The sequence below is a fragment of the Rhipicephalus sanguineus genome, chromosome 1 (genome assembly GCF_013339695.2).
Source record: "Rhipicephalus sanguineus isolate Rsan-2018 chromosome 1, BIME_Rsan_1.4, whole genome shotgun sequence".
In the NCBI taxonomy this organism is placed as follows: domain Eukaryota; kingdom Metazoa; phylum Arthropoda; class Arachnida; order Ixodida; family Ixodidae; genus Rhipicephalus; species Rhipicephalus sanguineus.
In genome coordinates this window covers 45078912-45097628 of record NC_051176.1, presented here as the reverse complement: position 1 = coordinate 45097628, position 18717 = coordinate 45078912, and the positions used below count along the sequence as shown (strand labels likewise).

Here is an 18717-nt window from a genome sequence, read left to right as displayed (position 1 = left end):
AAAGCGTCTTGCAGACCCACGCTCAGTTTGGAGAGCACTAGACCACTAAGGCATCTTGAGAGCGAGCCCAACGAGCTCCAGCACTTGAAGCCGTCCTGTTTCATGCTGGAAACATGCAACACCTCACTGCCAAAACATGCTAACATTTCGGGGCTCCCGTTTGCACTTTTGTTGCAATGCAAGGCTCGTCATTATGTGGCTAGCAACTGTAGAACTGTGGAAAAGGCACAAGAGCGCCTATGTAATAATGTTGCGGTCACATTATCACCATTCAAGCTGCACCCTCAAACAGTGCAATTCAATTTTGCCCTCCTGGAAGGATGTAGAAAAATAGCAGGTAATGGAGCAACCTGGAATGTGCCAGACTCTTAACGAAGAAAAAAAAACAAAGCTGGCATAAGCATGGTGCTCTGGCACTCAGGCTGCAGCATTTCCCCTATAGTATCAGCAAAAAACGGATGTCCTCTTTCCACATCTGGGAAGCAGTAATTTCGCTACACTACTTATATTTTACAATTAGCAGTCGAAAAATCAAACGTTAGGCTATGGAGTCCGAAACCATTGTTGTTACGTACAAGGCTTTATGCGGCAGTAACAGTTAGCTTGTGGAGCCTGAACTATCTACAAGTCGAATTATTGCGTCTGGATATCACATAGGCCTACTTTATTAGTCAGCACAAACTGAGCTGTGAATGAAGTGAATACGGGCTGTGGTTTTGATAGTGCTGGCTCGCAGGACTGCAAGAAAATTTCTTTATCATGCAATTTTATTTTCTGTTGCAGTGGACATAATAATCACCTGTTTTCAAAAACGATGTAAAATTAATTTTAATACTTAGTTCTCATTGCTGTGTGCATCTTGTTTTGCTTTTATTGTGTGTCATACTTCTCGTGAAATTTGTCATGTTGGCACACTGCTATATGTAACAGTGCTGGTTTTTACTGTGTAAGCACTTAAATTGTCCTTGTACAAGAACGTACATCGTGCATGTACTGTAAAATCCGAAGACTTCTTTCTTAGATGAACCAGGTTTTAAGGAGCACTTGTAGATACTCGTATGTTGGCATAGTCTTTATCTGTTTCACATATATTCATACATTTTCTTTGGTCGCCACAGTATTGCAGTAGTTACTGCGCTTGATTACTGACCCGAAAGGCACGAGCTCGATCTCAGTTGGATTTCAATAGAGGTGAAATGCTAGAGGTGAGTGTGCTTAGATCAGGTGGACGTTAAGAACCCCAGATGGTCGCGATTTCGGGAGCACTCCACTTGGCCGTGCCTCATAATGATATCATTGTTTTGGCAAGTGAAATGACAGGATTACAAATTCATTATCGTATGCTGGTTTCAACATGTGAAACCTCAGAAATACTAGTGTAGTGGTAAAGGAGCCAGGCATTCAGCAGTGGGACGCTTTCTTGGTGTGACACGTGAGCGCTATTCGTGAGCTGTTGGCACAGAGCTTGTTGGACTGTTTTTGCTGTGCCGGCTTTCTGCCTGCTACCCATCGTTGATTAGTAAACCCCCTTCGAAACTGGTGGACGCACTAAGGACTTCTCTTTTCTTTATATACCTAACGTTATACCAGGAGTATGTTAATGCCTCAATATTTTTTTATTTTTCGGTGATAAAGCTGTTACTCTCAACATCTTTACCATTGATCTGCTGTTCAGGCATGGCCCAATTTAGCTTCCTTTATTATATCCTACTTATCAAAAATTGTAACCACGCTCTGAAGGGAGCGTGAAGTCGAGCTTTGATTGCGGATGTCAGGTTGGGCACTACTAATCAGTTTTGGGAAAACATGGATAAATTTTATAAAACATCGAATATATCACTCTTGTGGAACTGATACCTATGTCTCAATATTCACTACAAATCAAAGATTTCAAACATGGTGACACGCAGACCAAGCCGATGATCAAAAGGTAGATGCCGTATGTACTCTGCAATCTCATCGTAATGTTGTGTCATGTATCACGTCAAATGTGAAGAGGTCAACTGATATGGTTGCACCTTTAATATTTGTAGTTGAGTGAAACTACCAGACCAAATAAATTTTCATTCAAACTGTAAATGACACTGGGTGGTGGAATTAATAGTGAAGGTTCATAGGCTAATATAGCCTCTGTTGACTAAAAATTATCTCTGGGTTGTGAATGGCACCGCAGAGTGTTTCTTTGCATTGCATTTTGATCGACTACGTGGCGTCACATAGTGGACATAAAATATGCTACTGCTTATAGGGCTTCTACAGTGCCATTTTGAGCGTAGACTGTTGTGGAACTGATAGAGAGGGCTGAATTAATTCGCTATGTGGTACAAGTTGCAGCTCTGTGCCTTGATCTACACGTCACTGGCCTCCATGACCATCGTCTCCATGTTTCTACATTCGAACTTCATTCTGTCCACATTGGTGTGCACCCAATAATAAAGGCGGCTGAGTTAGCTGCGAGTTAGCTGGAAATGGTTTCTAAAACTGAGGGTTTCTAAAACTGAGGGTGGTGATGTGTTTTAATTTAAAAGCACCTAACATAGAAATTGCAGGTACATATACATTACGAGGCCATAGTGGGTGATTCCATATTAATGTCGGCCACCTTGAGTTTTCAACATGCACCTAAATCAAGGTACACAGATGTCTTTTCACTTTGCCTCAGTTGGGCTGCTGTGGCTGTGGTGCCGAGTGCGCCACATGTGTTTGCTATCACTGTGCTCGTCCAGTCTTCTTCTTTGTCCCTGTGTGTTTCTGCTCTATGCTACAAGCCAGTTTGCCATCACTGCTTGACGTGGTGAACTTTTAGCGCTATGTCACACCACAATACGAACTTGCTGTTTTCATGCATGAAACATGAAACCGTTATCTATTTCCACGAATAGTATTTTAGCAGTTAGCTTGAAGTTCTTTGCATGTTTTCAATGTACTATTTCCTGTATTATACAGGGCCAATAAAACAAGGGTGACACTTATCCTGTCTATTTCATCTATGTCTGGATTTTGTGTCCTTTTTCAATAGGTATATTTTACTTTAACTCCACAGAAATGGAAGCACTTTGCCAGCCTTTTTTTTTTTCTAAGTAATTTCTTCTGCACATGGTGGGTTTGGGTGGCATCGGGTTATTTTCAAATATATAATAATGCAACAGATTATTACAGAGCAAATGCTGTCTAAATGAAGTGGTCGGACTAGTGCGGTCTGGCATATAGACATCAGACTCTGGAGTTTCCAAGATGTGTGGCGCCACCTGTCGGATAAGTATTGAGTAGTGCATAGACCGACTCTCTCGCATAGTTTGCTATGGGACTAGGTGCAACTAGCGAGTGCGAAACGACGATTGAGCTTAATATCGAGTGTGTTGCGCATTTAGCACTCAGAACGAGAGCTGTGAATTGCTCTCCGCTAGTCGGACGCGCCACCAAACCGTCGTGAAGTGCTTGCTGGATCACTCGCCTGAACGACGGCGAAAACAGCAGCAGACGAGAGCTCTCCGCACGCTACGAAGAAACTCCGCAAAGACGCACTGTTGCGTTGTGAATTGCCACGGACGTAAAAGACTGAATAACAACATTAGTTTTACCGATTTCCATAGTTGTCGTACGAAGAAGAAAGGCGAGAGCGCTGGATACGAGCCGTTGCGAGCGTGTTCGGTAAGCGAAGTACCCGCGTTCTCCACAGCCGGTGGCATGAATGTGTGGCTCTGCTGTTGTTTTGCGTAGCCCTGATGCAAAACCGTGGTAACCTTGACTATGAAGCTCAGCAGAGGCTCTGACCGCGGTGCTTGTCGTGTAACACGAAGTGAGCAGCTAGAGGCAGACAGGAGACGCGTGATACGCACACCGCGACGAGTTGGTCGTCACAACACAGCATCGCAGACATATGTACGTTTTGAAGGCTCGGTGTTCTGGTTCTAACTAGCTGACACCACGTGCGTCATACAAGTAACTCGCAGAATGTTGGTCGTTCAGGTTTGTTTCGCCCGTGTCCTCCGCAGTTGCCGTAGCTATCTCGGAGGCCACGGTTTTGCCTTTGGTTGTACTCCGCGAAAGTGGACACGCACGTATCCCCATTTGCAGTATATACAAACGGAAGACGACCATCAAGAGACCATTTGAGGATGCGTAATAAAACACTCCAATGCACAGGAAGCGAGAGATGAATTAAGGGAGAATGCAACTGAAAAGGCGAAAATCGCCGGGGCCATTCGCCCCTGATGAACCGAGTTTTGTACCACTGATCGTAAGATGCATAGCTAACCCAGACAACGCATACACATCCTAAGGATCATCAATGGATGACACCGAAGGGATGTCAAGGAAATCCGAGGGATGTGCTCTCAATGTACCGCACAAATCCAGAAGACCTCCCAAGTGAAACGCCGATAGATGTCTCATGGAGGTCCACGTTGGACCTTTTTGGGATTTCATCAAGATGCACGACGGACCTTACATCCCAGGCTTAGGCCCTAAAATGGACGTTATTAGCAGTGCACGTTCGAGGCACATGGTGGCTTTTACATGCAATGAATGAGGACGTGTAAAATTTTGCAACTTTTGTTTTATTGTAACATTGATATATTAGTGAGGCTTTGAACTTTCGACAGGTCCTCTGTCCCTCCGCATGGTGAGCTTTGCATTTTAGACAACTCCTGGGTTCCTGGGTGGTGACAAACTCCTCTATCCCTCAGCATGATCATCAGGCATCTATTGGAAAGACAGAATCCAACATGCGTTAATGCAGAAAGCAAAACCGGACCACTTTGAGCAGTCCCATTTTTAACTGGCAGGGAAATAAGCGCATTAACGTATAGGTTGTGTACCAGCATGTCAAAAAGCACACTGCTACATAGGTGCGTAAATACAGCCATATTGCTAATGAAACACATTCACTACAGCTATTCACAATACTATAATATCAATAAGCAGATATTAAATTCTATACCATAATTACAACTATGTTCCATAAAACATGGTTAGGTGAGAAGTTGGCTGCTATATAACAGTATGAACAAAATTAAAACTGTCAAACGCCACCATATAGAAATGCAGAACCGTACGTACATAAAACAAGAGGCATCCACCAACACTATAATGTACATCAGTAAGAGAGATTGTTGCCAAATTTATTGTCAAGCTAGAAAGCTTCTGCTAGTTATTCTCACTTGAAAAGGCATCTGTTTAGGAAAGTGCACTCACTTCGAAGCACTTCTCGGCCTCCATCTTCTTCTGCAAGGCAGCTGCCCTCTCTGCAGCATGTCTAAACCATGACATTGCAGACTTCTCAATTTCTTTTATTGTAGCGGTCACCTGGGTAGACACTTGCTTGTCTGTTAGGGTGGCTGCAAGTAGAAAAAAAAAGGCAAGGAAATTTATTAGTATTATACAGTAACAAAACAGATATATTACAAGGGCACCAAATAAAGGTGAAGGGGTCAACACTACACCACTAGACATGTAGTTCTGAGTGACACCCTAAGCGCTTGAGCTTCCAAACAAGAAATATTGTCCCAAACTAATCTAATGCCCGATGCCTGCATATGCATATATAGTTTGCTTGAGTTTAGTTTATTACTTCGGTATTATGTGTCGAACTGTATAAAGGCAAGCGGAATTAGAAACTCGGGATAATTTCACATGCATGGATTTCTTTCACATGCTGTTAAACACAATTTCTTCACTTTCTCTTCATTTTCACCCCTAATGAAACGCTTCTGGCATGACAGGGAATCAAACCTCGATAGCTGTTTCAGCATAGCAAAGTGACAGCTTAACTGTTAAAGGGACACTAAAGAGCAAAACGATTATTCTCGCATTAGTAAAGCAGTCTTTCACGATACCAAAAACACCATGCTGGCTGCGAGAAGACGCATAATAAGCGAGAAAACGCGCAAAAAGAAAATACAGGTGGCAACGCCACCTTAGAATTCCCGCACCATTTGCCGTGACGTCGCATATTTTTAACGGCGCCTGCTTGGGCCTACGTAGTTCCTTATCGGTTAAATCGAAGTACATTGTCCTCTGAGGGGGCCAGAGACTTGAGATAACGAGTTCGTGGAAATTTCTTCGAGCCAGTGGCGCCAAAATACGTTAAATGCTCTTTGAAATCTTTTATGTCACGAATTACAAAGTTCGGCGCGAAATTTAAAAATGAAACTGAGCTTGGTTTTCTCCTCTAATAATAAACCTATGGTGGTGAAATAAACTACACAAGATTTTTCCGAGCACACTTTATCAATCTAAACCAATTCGTTGTTTCTCTTTAGTGTCCCTTTACGGTAGCACACCAAGCATTTGTGTCACATGCCACGTTAGAGGTCATGGCAGATGTGTGCCTATGGTAGTGCCATGCGAAATGTTTGTGCGAAGAGCATTGTGCTGAGAACGATCACAAGGTAAATCAAAATGCCCTACAGGTGTCCATTACAGCACCCCTCATGATAAATTGGTTCAAAAGTCAAGATGACAGATGACAAATTGTTCAAAACGGGGAAAAAAAAAACTCTTTAAAAGCTGTTTAACTTTTTGTACCAGGGAAGTTCTTATAGAATACATGTGAAGATAACTACAAGTGTTATCACGGTAATATTTTACTACGATCGCTTGATCTTCACTGCAGTGTTGTGGGCATAACCTCACAGTTATTTAATGTTGCAATCAATACACTACGAAAATAAAGGACATTTATGTATTCAAGCAACACACTTCTACACATCTCATGAACAATGGTTTTTATTAAATAGTAGTTTAAATTAGTTTTGAAGGCATTGTCTCGCAGTTATAAATTCAACTTACTGCACATCAGCTTGCAGATGTTTGTGTCCACAAACTTTTTCTTGCCTTTGGCCCCAAACCAACTGAACTCTGTAGCCACTGCTGGTGCAAGGATGGTGCGAAGAATTCGTGAGGTTTTCTCTTTGGTTGTGTCGCCTCCTTGTATTGCAATGTGATCCCTCTAAAACAACAAAAATGCAATCAGTATGCCACAAATAACAATAGCCCCCCCCCTCCCCTGTCCTTGTGAATAGCAAAAAAGAAAGGCATAGGTGATCAATTATTATTCAACAGCGATGAAATTTTTCATTAAGATTTGTGGACACGATGCTTTTTTTTTTTGGAAGAACCTAATGGTCAAAGACTCTAGAATGTAATAAATACCATGAGTTAACCCTTTCAAGGATAATGGGATGAATGTACCCAACTTTTTCTCCAGTAAAACGTTCCTCTGCCTCTGCACATCGCCAACAGCTCTATGCTTTTCTGCTGCAGAGTGCTAGAAACATTTAGGAAACCAAGAAAATATATTTTTGCACATTTGCGATACATGTCGTTGATACGTTGAGTTTAAATTAGTTTTGTTTTGTTCAATTCTTTTTAAACCTGACGTCACATTGCATGCAGGATGGCTAAAGTTCTAGATATATGGTACTTTTCTCTTTTTCTGGATCTTCAGAAAAGTGATTCTAGCATGCAACTATGGATTTTCTTTCGAAATTAGTGCAGTATATCGGCCAAAAATCATGTCGTCAGTGCCCCTGAATGAAAAATAGGCACTTCTTTGCTTAGCCTAACTACATAACCGGCACACAACTCCCTTACAAAAATTCACTTAGACAGTCTATAGCCTGTCTAAACCCATTTTTAGAGTGTCTATATAGACTGTCTAAATATATTTTTGTAAGGGCTGTTTCTAGAGTCTGATGGACATTATTGCATCACAAAACAACTTTATAACGGAAAAGGCCAAGTTTTTTTCATCATATTTCAATACGATAGCAGTGGCAATGAGACCAAAAGCTGTGGCTAAGATGTTCCTGGAATTGAGGGCCAGAGGAAAAGAATGAAGAGATGGATGCTCTACACAGTCAGGAAGCAAAAGAGAACACTAACATACAAGATCTATGAGAAAAGCTAATGTCTAGGGCCTGAGAGAGTTCATGAATTTGATGCAGCAGTTGTAAACGCACTTACAAGATTCTATGCATGCAATGACACCATGTTGGTGTGGTTTGCCTTGAGGCATAACTGTAGTGTTTGTTCTTATCTACATCAACCACAGTGACAGAAGAAGCTAAAATGCTTGGTGTATGCTGAGAGCTCAGACAGAGCTACTGGGCGCAGCGCAATAGGCATAGGCGCAGATTGTATAACACATCAGGCAGTAAGGTCCACCATAAATTTTCCTTTGCACATTTTTTAGTGTCCCTCTGTACCGCTTGAATCGGACCTCTTTGTGCAAGAAATATGGCAAAAGGATTATAGCTTAGTGTGCTCATGAGACAATGGGACAGCTGCTGTCCCACTTTTTCATGGACGCTTTATGGGTCAATGGGACACGTACGGCCCACTTTTTTCTTGTAAACTAATGGTTGTATTCTGGTGAAAATTGCTTGATACCATTTCTAAGCAGGTTATTCAGATATTCCGCAGGCAGAATTTCTGTTATGTGAAAAATATTGATGAGCCCACAAAGGTTTTCAACAAAATTATGTACATGAGGTAATTTTACTCTGGCATGACTGAGATGTAGCACTTTTTTAACGCTTTAGCAATTAGAATAACATTAGCCATCATATACAGGCATATCTGATAGCAAGCTAATCAAACAAACGGCAAAATTAAAATTTAATAAACCAGACAGGAACAGTTTGACTGCATATAATACTTGTTAGCGTTTCATGTACCAAAACCACAATATGATTATGAGGGACGCCGTAGTGGAGGACTGGAAATTTCTGACCACCGAAATCTTAAGTACACAGGCCTCAAGCATTTTCGCTTTCATCAAAAATGCAGCTTTGGACTGCATGGCTAAAAGTCTTAAATAAATAAGAATTTTTACTCATTATTAAACACAATGTTAACTCTTTCTGGCCCAAGCTGAAATGATAGAGAAACAAAAGAGAAGACGCAGCACACACTCAGTTTCTTACCATAGCCCGCCTTTTTTTGGCATCCACAAGAAGCCCCTCATCAAATTGCTGGAACGCAAAAAGTGACGAAAATGGTAGATCGGGAAGGTCCACTTGCTCCAAAAGGGCATCTTCATTTTTTTTCATCAATACAGAGAAGTAGTCTGTGTGAATCTGCTGCGTGATCTTAATGGAGTTCAGTAACGTCAGAATTCGCTCCATGAACACTGAAACAAAAAAACAAAACAGCTTGAAATGTACCCATTTGAGTAACATTAATGAACACACCGATATTAACAAATGTGCCACTTAGGGTGACATGACGTCATCTGCTATCAGAGGGAAAACCTATAACAGCACAGATACCAGATACTCCAATATACACGACTGCAAACACCAAATGAAGACATAACAAAAAAGGGGCAAAGTTCTCACCAGGGGCATAGCCGGGGAAGGGGGGGGGGAGAGGTGAAACACCTTCCGAAGAGGAGGAGGAAGGAAAGGCAGGAAGGTCAACCAGACGCACATCCGGTCTGCTATACTACACTGGGGGAAGGAGATTAAGGAAGGAAAAGAAAGGGAGATAGAAAGGAGAGAAGATACAAAAGTTCACGTGAGCCTAAACAACGCGTCAGCGTTCTGAAACCCCTTACGAAATTGTACACTGCAATTGTACTGCCCAGATGTAGCAATCAGTTTCCGATTTATATCCATTGTTCCCTATCTGCTCATTATTTACAATCAATCATCCCCCCCCCCCCACATTCAAAAATGCAAAATTCCAAAATATACTTAGAAGGACTGACAACTGGGCAAGTTGATACGGATTCATACTACTGAAGCGGCGCCACAAGGGAAGACGAATGCACACGAATGTTTCGTGTCCTCTTTCTCGTGTGCATTCGTCTTCCCTTGTGGCACCGTTTCAGTAGCCCAAAGTATACTTTCGTGAAAACAAAGCTTCTCAAGCTACTTAAATTTCTGAAGCCATAGCCCGGTGTTGCTATGATTTAGAGACATGCTATTTTGACCATTTAGAGCTCAAAATGGAAAATCAGAAACATAGGCAAAATTCTTCCACAGAGGGAAGTGGCAGGTTCATGCACTAGGTGCAGGCAGATAATACTACATACCAGGCACCCGTGTGTCTGCAGATGGTGGCGATTTTGCCCCTGCCAGATGGCTTTCTCTTGGTGAATCATCTGCAATGGAGTTTTAAATGCCACAATAGGTGCAAGACCAACACAGCAATGTAAAAGGTACACAACAGAAGGATAATCTCATCAGTGAACTGATGGGCTGAACATGACAGGCTTCATATTTGTTGAAAAGAAATTCTGTGAGAGAGCAAATATGATTCATAACTGACCTCTAGCTTACTAACATAGCCTTAACAGTTTCAGATGCTCTGTTAACTATATTATTAATGCTGCAAGTATAATAAAACATATGAAACTGACAGCCTGCCAGATGTGTGTTAATACCATGTAGTAGTCACCTGGAGCTGTCGCTTTGAGTAACATATTTTGCTAGTTAATTTCAACCAGTAAATAACACGCACTTAAAGGAGCCTTGCAACACTTTTCAAGCATGCTAAGAAAACGCTGCTGATCGGTAGTCGAGGCTCCAGATAACATGTAAGCCAAACATGAAGCGCAGCAAGCGGCCTGGAATTTACAATAAAATTTCAGTCAGCTAGAAATAGCTTCCTCTTTCAACAAATGATGCTACTTGTTGAAAAATTCATGCACTAGTGACTCAAATTCCATGCCATCGGCTGATTTGAACAAGCCTGCTCGGCAGTTACTGATGCCACTGCGAGCGGCCACCACGTATTTGCATGTGCACAATTGCACTGAAAGTATGTTGCGTTTCGAGAAAAAAAAATGCGCACAAGGAGAAAAGGCACGCATGATGTATCCTCTCCCAGTGTGCCATCTCTGCCTGCTTAGCTTCTAGAAGCTTTCGCTGGGACGAGAGGAGAGAGCAATTACAGTGTGCAACAAATGTTTGCAACTTCGCTCGTACTGGATGGATTCTGAAAAACCGCGGCGGTCGATTTGTGAGGCAATAAGCTGCTTTAGCAAAGCCATTCCATGGCTACTTGGAAAAGTGTTGCTGGGCCCCTTTAAAGAGACATTCTTGTGATATCTCAAAAAGTAGTCATCTCAGAATATGTTTAGCGTTCTTAAGTGTTACAGGCAAATGACGGGTGTTGAAAGGCAGTATTCGGAAGGGCCTCATGCCTGCAAAATAGAAAAGGCAAAATTTCACTTCTGGCATGACACATTGGACTAGCTCCAACTGGGAAATATATCAACTTAAGCATGCACATCATTTTGGTATCCTAGTCATTTATCACAGTATTTTCTCTTGGCTTGACCACCAGAGACAATAGATAAAGGCAAATAAACTTTGTTGAAGAAAGATGAGTGATAATGCCCCAATCTTTTTCTTTTCAAAAAGGACAAGGTTCACCGCACTCTATTGACCTCTCTATGTCTTTCTTAGAACCAAAAGAAGTGTTGCCTTACCATCTTGGGCGAGACAAATGTTTATGGCATGCACTTCAAGATCAATCTCTAACCAAGTGTGAGTATTCACTCAAGCTTTCACTGCAGTCTACCTCAATAAATATCTGGAGATTAATCATAAAGCTTCAGAAGTCACCTTACCCAACTGGGCCGCAATTTCCGTTAGGATATAGATTTGCTACTGTTCTCTGAACCTTCCACAATACTGTGCCTTAAAAGAACTTGTTGCCCCGCCACGGTGGTCTAGTGGTTATGGCGCTCGACTGCTGACCCAAAGGTCGCGGGATCGAATCCCGGCCGCAGCGGCTGCATTTCCGATGGAGGCAGAAATATTGAGGCCCGTGTACTTAATTTAGGTGAACGTTAAAGAATACCAGGTGGTCGAAATTTCTGGAGCCCTCCACTAAGGCGTCCCTCATAACGAAATTGTGGTTTTGGGACGTTGAACCGCACATATTATTATTATTAAAAGAACTTGTTACTGGGCTACTTGGTACACCATTCTGAGAAAAAATTCTAAACGCCTGAACACCGCAGAAAGAACAAATATATTTTGGTATATATTTTCTGTTCTCCCACAAATAAATCAGTTTCAAGTGATGCTCTTTTCCTGTGCTTCTTCGCTTTTGTGGTGTTTAGGCGTCTGGAATTTTTTTTCAGACTGTGCATTAAGTTATAGCACAATTAAACACTTACGCTGGTGCTGAAATCCATCAACTTGCCTTATTGCAGGGGTTGCAGGCCTACGTACAGGTACCGCGAAACTGCCTATAAACAGAAACACAGAGAGCATAATGCATGTGAGCAATTATACAGGGTATTTTTTTAGACAATACAGTTATTCAATAATAATCCTATGATTATGAATTTGATCATGAATACCTCAAATTATGTGGACCTTAGAGATTTCTAAAAAATATGCATGCACTAGAACTTTCTCATATAAATGACTACACTCAAGGGAATAACTTAAAAAATAATTAACCAGTTTCTGTTAATTAGTAGCATCAATGTCATAATAGTTGCAGCAAACATTTTTACCTCCACACAGAGTTCGTGGGAAAAAATGGCGGGAGGCTGACTACCATAGAATTATTAAAAATCTATTGTCTAAAAAAAATGGTGCCAGGAACAATTAAAGTCGGTCCTTGCAATCGCCAACACACTCTGTGAATATCACATATTGACCAAGCTACTACCAATTTCAAACTATCAGGCTGCTTTGCATCATCATGCCTATCAGATGTATCAAAGCTCAAACCACAAAAAATGTAATGCAAGATTACAAAAAGAAATATTGCATATGACTATCAAATATTTTCATTATATTTAATGAATGCAAAGTAAACGCCACTGACCTGTATTGTCAAGTGACATACTTGCAGAAGCTTCATCAGTTACATTTTCACCTGTAAAGAGACGATATAACACTTTCTCAAAATTGTAATATACTTTTAAACTAAAGTGGTGTCCCCAGAGACCTATGGGCTCAACATGCACTGTTGGCAAGAGAGTCTGTCCTATGAGGGTTTACTGGACTGAGGGTTTACTGTAATGTAATGGACTGAGGTTAATGAGGGTTTAATGTACTTAGATTATTCTAGACATAATACGAATGCAAAAATTTGCTTAGAACTGCTCATATTGCATGAAAAGAATTGATATCTTGCCTGGGGACTGTGACGCTGCTGTTCCAGATTTTGAAGGTTGTTTAACCTTTTCATACATGGCTGAGGAATAAAACAAATAATGTTGTACTTAACACATCTGTCTACAAGTCTTCCATCAGATATAACAAAGTCTACACGTACCAGAACATACTTCAGGCTTTCTGGAGAACTTACGGCCTGTAAAGGTGCGGAGTGAAACGTAAAACTTTCTGGCAGCACCTTAATTGCTATTCAGGCACTAGCCAGTTCTAAACACAATGATTTCTTACATCGCTGCGGTGGGGTAGGAGGCCTTGGTGGCTCATAGCTCTCATCGGAGTCACTGCTTGTTCCGTTCCCAGCCAGGTCGTCATAATCAACTGGAAGCCTTGGCTGTCTTTTTCTTTTACCCCTGCCTAGTTCTTTCATGGGTTCACTTTCATCCGTGCTTTCGTAAAGAAATAGCTGCATTTTTCGTAACGCATCTTCATAAGTCCCTGTAAGAAATGTTTTTTCTTTGAGTACAATGAATAGCTACTTCCTAAACTACACTTACCAGCCCAGCCTTTAACGATGCATGGCACACCTGGCCATGAGTCGGTAGGCTCGGTGCCTTCCATCACCATTCGGACCCTTTTAGTCGGATTTTTCGTTACAGGCCAAAATGTCTTCAGGTTGCCATCATGCAGCCATGAGTTATGAACAATCCCGAGGCAGTTATTCTCGTCGGGGAATGAGACAACAGCAAATCTAAAATCTAAACAGAATAAAGAGCAGTACCAATGTCTACGTAAATACAAATACAGACACAGCTAATGTCCACACTTGCTTGCACACAAGAATTACAAAAGAGAAACAAAAGATAGGTCAAGAAAATCCTGCTGCCTATGGAGAGCTTTCATAGTAGGTGCACCATAGGAAGCACAGCGCACTTTTTTCCGTATGGGAGCTTCACACACTTCACTGCAATGTCTGTGAGTGGCCAACACTGAATAGCAGAGAGTGTAGACACAACATAGATGTTGAGAAGTGATGATTTGCACGGATAGCTGTAAAGATCTTCCAGATTCTGGTACTTCCTTCCGATTAACATTGCTTGGTTATTGCCCGCAGAAAATGCAATGTTTTCAATTTCAATGATGGAATAGTCCTTCAGCATGCATGTGCACTCTCTCTGGCTTGATCTCAGAGTGATATTGCCAGGAAAAGATACAATTCGGTACTGAGGCCCAATACAGTTACTTGGCAGTGGTCCCTCTTCATGCATTGCCGACAACCTGCCACTTGCACCACTGAGCCATCCGGTTGCGGGTGAAGGTTGCTTCAATATTCTTAGGTCACAAAGGCTTCGTGCAGGCTGCGACCGTTCCTCAATAACACGGTTGTAGAGTTGCTCTAAACATTTTTCTGGTTTCCGCACATACCTTTTTAATTTCTGCATGTAATTCTCAAATGGGAAGGCGCTGTAGCTCTCTAAGCATCCATGAATTCGCACATCATCTGCTACGTGGACCAAGCCATGCACATTGTGCGACACTGCGTGTTTCCCATAGATGGAAATGTATGTCTCAACAAAATGCTTTAGAAGCCTTTCTGCATAGTCAAGAAGCTCAGGGTCACACAACGGACTACAGAGTATGCGCACAGCACAATGCAGCGTCATAAAGTTAGCCATCAGGGGCCCAGGGATTCGTGACTGTAAAACCACAGGGCCTGTGTAGAGCAATACAAGTCGGAACTCAGAAGCTTTCCATCTTTCTATTTCCGACAAGCTCCGTGGCTTGCGAGACATATCTGAAGGTACATATTCTCTCATTTCATTGTTAGCTGCTGATACAGCTTCCCTTGCTGCCCTTCCAATCCTATATGCTTTGTCACCCCTCAGCCAAAGTAGAAACAATTTGCGTACAACACCAAGACAAATAAGGTGCATGTAATCGAATGGCACTTGCTTAACAAGATCCACTGGCAACTCCTTTAGAATGGTGTCTGTGATGTGATAATCATCTTGCTGGGAATTTCGGAAGCTTGTATCAGTCCTTAAGGGTGCATCAAGCTGAGGGAAACACATACGTCCCTGCAAGAATTCTCCTTCAGTAGTGCATTTCGTACAGCTGAAATAACCATTGTGTGCTTTGGTTCCCAAGATGTATGACTTTGCAGGAGCATCACATATTATAGCTCCAACTAGCACTCCCACAACATTGTTGGCAATGGTAAAACCTTGCTTGAGGACTTCCTTCAGTTCATGCACAAATTTTCTAAGAAAGACATTTGCATGTGAAGCCTTGGACTTCCCATAGTACACACCAACAGGAAAAGGCTCAGAGGCTTCAACATTTGCTACTTTGCAAAGTATTGGCCAGAATTGGTCTTGAGTACTTTTGGTTAAGGGCAGCCCGTCTACATTTATATGAAGTACTATGGGGTCGGGCACATAAGGCAACAGTACCAGGGATGCGTGAAGCCCTTCCTTGAGGCCAAAATGGCAATACTGTCCTGGCTCCATTTGTTCTACGAGCGCCATCCTTGGTGTAGACAGCAGTGCCCTAGCAGATGATGGCATTTCCGAAAAACAATGGTGTGAACGTAGGATACCCAATAGCCCAGTCAGTGAAGTGTGAGGAATGTGTTCCTTTAAGCTCCATTGCCGTAAGCGTTCCGCAAACGATGCATTTGAAGACTGCTCTTGAGGTCCAGCATTGCGCTCGGCATCTCCACAACATAGTTGTGACGATTGCTGAACGTCGCATGAGAACTCTACGGCTTCAAAAGCGCTGTCATCAACAGAGCTGCATTCACTGATATTACTGTCACTGAGCACTTCTGGCAACGCGTCAAGGCGAGCGCACGACACTACAGGATCTTGCCCACACGATGAATGTGAGGCCAAGGAGGGCTCTTCATCGCTATTGGAGTCGGACAAAGGAAGCACTTCTGCTGAAGCTTCGCCGGGAGACGAAAATATGTGGCCTAAGTCGGTTTCTACCTTACGGCGCACGCGCCTGAATATCGTAGTCCGCGGCACGGAATCCATTGTGCAACACTGAACCACACTTCAACGGCGACACACACTGTATGTGTAAAAAATACTGAAGGACCACCTATAACAAATATCATAACTGCACTTTAACAAAATACATGCATAGACGTTGAAACAAAGTACAAAATAAATGGCCACTTACTGTCACCGTTGAACGACGTCATCACTCCAAGTTCTTTGTTTGTGGCCATGCCTTTCGATAAGCGCACGACTGCACCTTCAGCCTATCGAGCCCTGACATACAAGAAAAATACTGTATGTGAGATGTTGAAATATAACTTATATGTACGCTTGATAGAGAGCCAGCAAATACTACTAAAGAAGAGAAAATTAACTCGCAAACTCACCTTAGCAGCGATTCTCGTACTGAATGGGCGCGCGCGCATACCGCGCAGATATGGTCTTCGGCTTGGACTCGCCTTGGCTGATTGTAGGCCGCAAAACCGAAACTAACCCAGCCTACCACCGTGCTGCGTTGTTTTTAGGCTATTACAATGCGGTGGTCCAAAAGTTTACAGACGACGAGAATTTCGAACAAAAAAAAAAAGTCAGAAGAAGCGTGCGTGCAGAGAGCGTGTATATATATATATGCTCTTTGCGTAATACGCTCAGGTGCGCTCGCTCTCTGAGGATTCTTTTTACCTTTTTTTTTTCTTCCTGCGCGCTACAGCTGACTGCGGGTCTCCTTGCAACAGAGTAGCAAAAAAAAAAAAGAACGTGCTGAAGAGTCAAGCTGGTAATTATAACCCAGACAACACACTACATCCCAGGGACTTCCCAAAAAAGTCCAAACGTCCCACATCCCAACCAGGTGGTTTTTAGGATGTCCTTTAGACATGTGCATAGGGATCATTCCTAAAACATCCCTTGTAGGATCTGATTGGGACTTCAACTTAGCGGTGAAATAAGCTACCGTGTTGAAAATTGGTGATCCTAAACAATCGAAAACAGCAACTCCGCCGGAGTGCATGGGTGGCGCGCTTGCACAATTGCATATCTACATGCACGTGAAAAGCAATATATCCGCATTTTTCGTGAAAGTGTTCGTTTCTGTTTTTTTTTTTTTTAATGTCGCGCCGTTATGAGGACGAGGGATCGATTGCTGACTGTGTGAGCAAGTGTCGCACTTGGTAGAGGCAGTACGACGCACGTACTCGCGCCACTGTGCTCCTCACGCACGCCGTGCTTTGCGTGCTTTTCGTGAAAGAGCAGAGACCGGCGGCCGCGCCGCGCGAGCGGTGTGTGGTCGTGGTGGTGTCGTATTTATAAAAACACCGGCATATTAACTTTAGAAGAATTGAATGAAATATTGTTATTTTATTGTTTTCTTTCTTAGGTTTAATACGCAATTGTTATTTAATTGCGCTTACTGCGAGCCAACACCTCCTCAAATAGTGGAGGATTTGCTGCGAGCACTGCGCAGACATTGCCATCGCATTCATGGCGCCCGGCGCGTTTGGAGTTTGGATAGTTCGGACTCTTCGTTGGCCTCGTTTTTAGGTGTTTGATCCGTGACGTTTCGTCGAAGAATCGCAAGCGCGCATGCCGTAGGTGTTTGCCTGGTTGCAAGATCTTGCCAATTTCAGCGTTTTTCCGCCTCTTCGGTAAGTACTTGACATGCCTGGGTTACTGCAATCAGCACGTTCTTAGCACTTTCTTCTTTGGTTCCCCACCGAACGCAGGTTGGCGTACGCTGAATTGGACCCTCGCAGCAAGAATGACACGTGGGAGTAAGTTTTATTTGTGACGCGATTTGGTTTATCTTCCGCAGAAACTGTTAAGCTCACTATGCTGATATGTTGTTGTTGGCCACGTGTGTAGATTGACACCGCGATCGTGGAACACATGGCTGATCTGCCTCGAATAACTGCAAGCCAGCGCGTGCGTAGTGCCGTGGAGAACGATCAGAAGTCCTGGACGACAAAGAAAAAACTTCAAAGGTTTGTTGTACATCTTTTCCACGGCAACTGACATCAACGTAAAAAAAATTTGGAATGGTCAAATGTATGTGTCAAGTAAATATTGCTTTAACCATTTGTAGTGGGCTATGGACATGAATTAAGCATTGCTGCACATAAGACTGGCTTGCCCTCAGTTTATGCCCAGTACCAAAATTTTTGCTCTCATTATGACACCATTTGTAAGAAAAGCCAGAACTTATGTTCAAAACAGCGCATATTCATGCTATTCTTTTATTCAGTTGCATGTGAAAGTCCTGCTGCTGGCCATCAGTTAGCCGGTTATCAGAAGAAAAGGGCACAACCCAGTCTTTGTACTGGTATTACCGTATCTTTTGTGATTATGATTTTTGTCTTACTGAAACAAGAAACTGAAAAATGTATGTTGGTGTTTCTGCTACATCTCTATGAAGCAGCAGGACCTGTTGCTCAGTCACTTGGTGCATATTAGCAACTGGCACCGTGTCTGGCTTCCCTATACCTCCACCTTTTTTCAGTGCATGTTGTTTTCATCCTTTACCAGCAGTCAAGTAGTCTCACGCAACCGAAGTGACCAACTAGCCCACTCTGTTTGTCAAGTAGGTTTTACTTCCAAACAAATGTAGCACGTTTGTGATATGCACT

General features: G+C 42.6%; 1 protein-coding gene and 1 long non-coding RNA gene across 2 annotated transcripts; both read right to left on the bottom strand.

The window, feature by feature from the left end:
- Positions 1-4630: 4630 nt before the first annotated feature.
- LOC119385220 (uncharacterized) lies at positions 4631-9159 on the bottom strand. Its single transcript, XM_037652727.2, has 4 exons — positions 8931-9159; positions 6793-6952; positions 5197-5339; positions 4631-4704 (listed from the first exon to the last, which is right to left on the bottom strand). The coding sequence occupies exons 1-4, from the start codon at positions 9129-9131 to the stop codon at positions 4678-4680; spliced, it is 531 nt and encodes a 176-aa protein (XP_037508655.1). The 5' UTR covers positions 9132-9159; the 3' UTR covers positions 4631-4677.
- Positions 9160-13062: 3903 nt separating this feature from the next.
- On the bottom strand, positions 13063-13805 carry LOC119385213 (uncharacterized). Its single transcript, XR_005182126.2, has 3 exons — positions 13383-13805; positions 13255-13290; positions 13063-13173 (listed from the first exon to the last, which is right to left on the bottom strand). It is a non-coding gene; the product is annotated as an uncharacterized LOC119385213 (long non-coding RNA).
- Between the last annotated feature and the right edge of the window lie 4912 nt (positions 13806-18717).

Coding starts and splice junctions, on each gene's coding strand:
- LOC119385220 (XM_037652727.2), bottom strand. CDS start 9,131: ATGGAGCGAATTCTGACGTTACTGAACTCCATTAAGATCACGCAGCAG. Junction 6,953..8,930: donor CCAAAAAAAGGCGGGCTATG/GTAAGAAACTGA, acceptor TTGTTGTTTTAG/AGGGATCACATTGCAATACA. Junction 4,705..5,196: donor AGGCCGAGAAGTGCTTCGAA/GTGAGTGCACTT, acceptor TCTTTCCAATAG/ATGCCTGATGATCATGCTGA.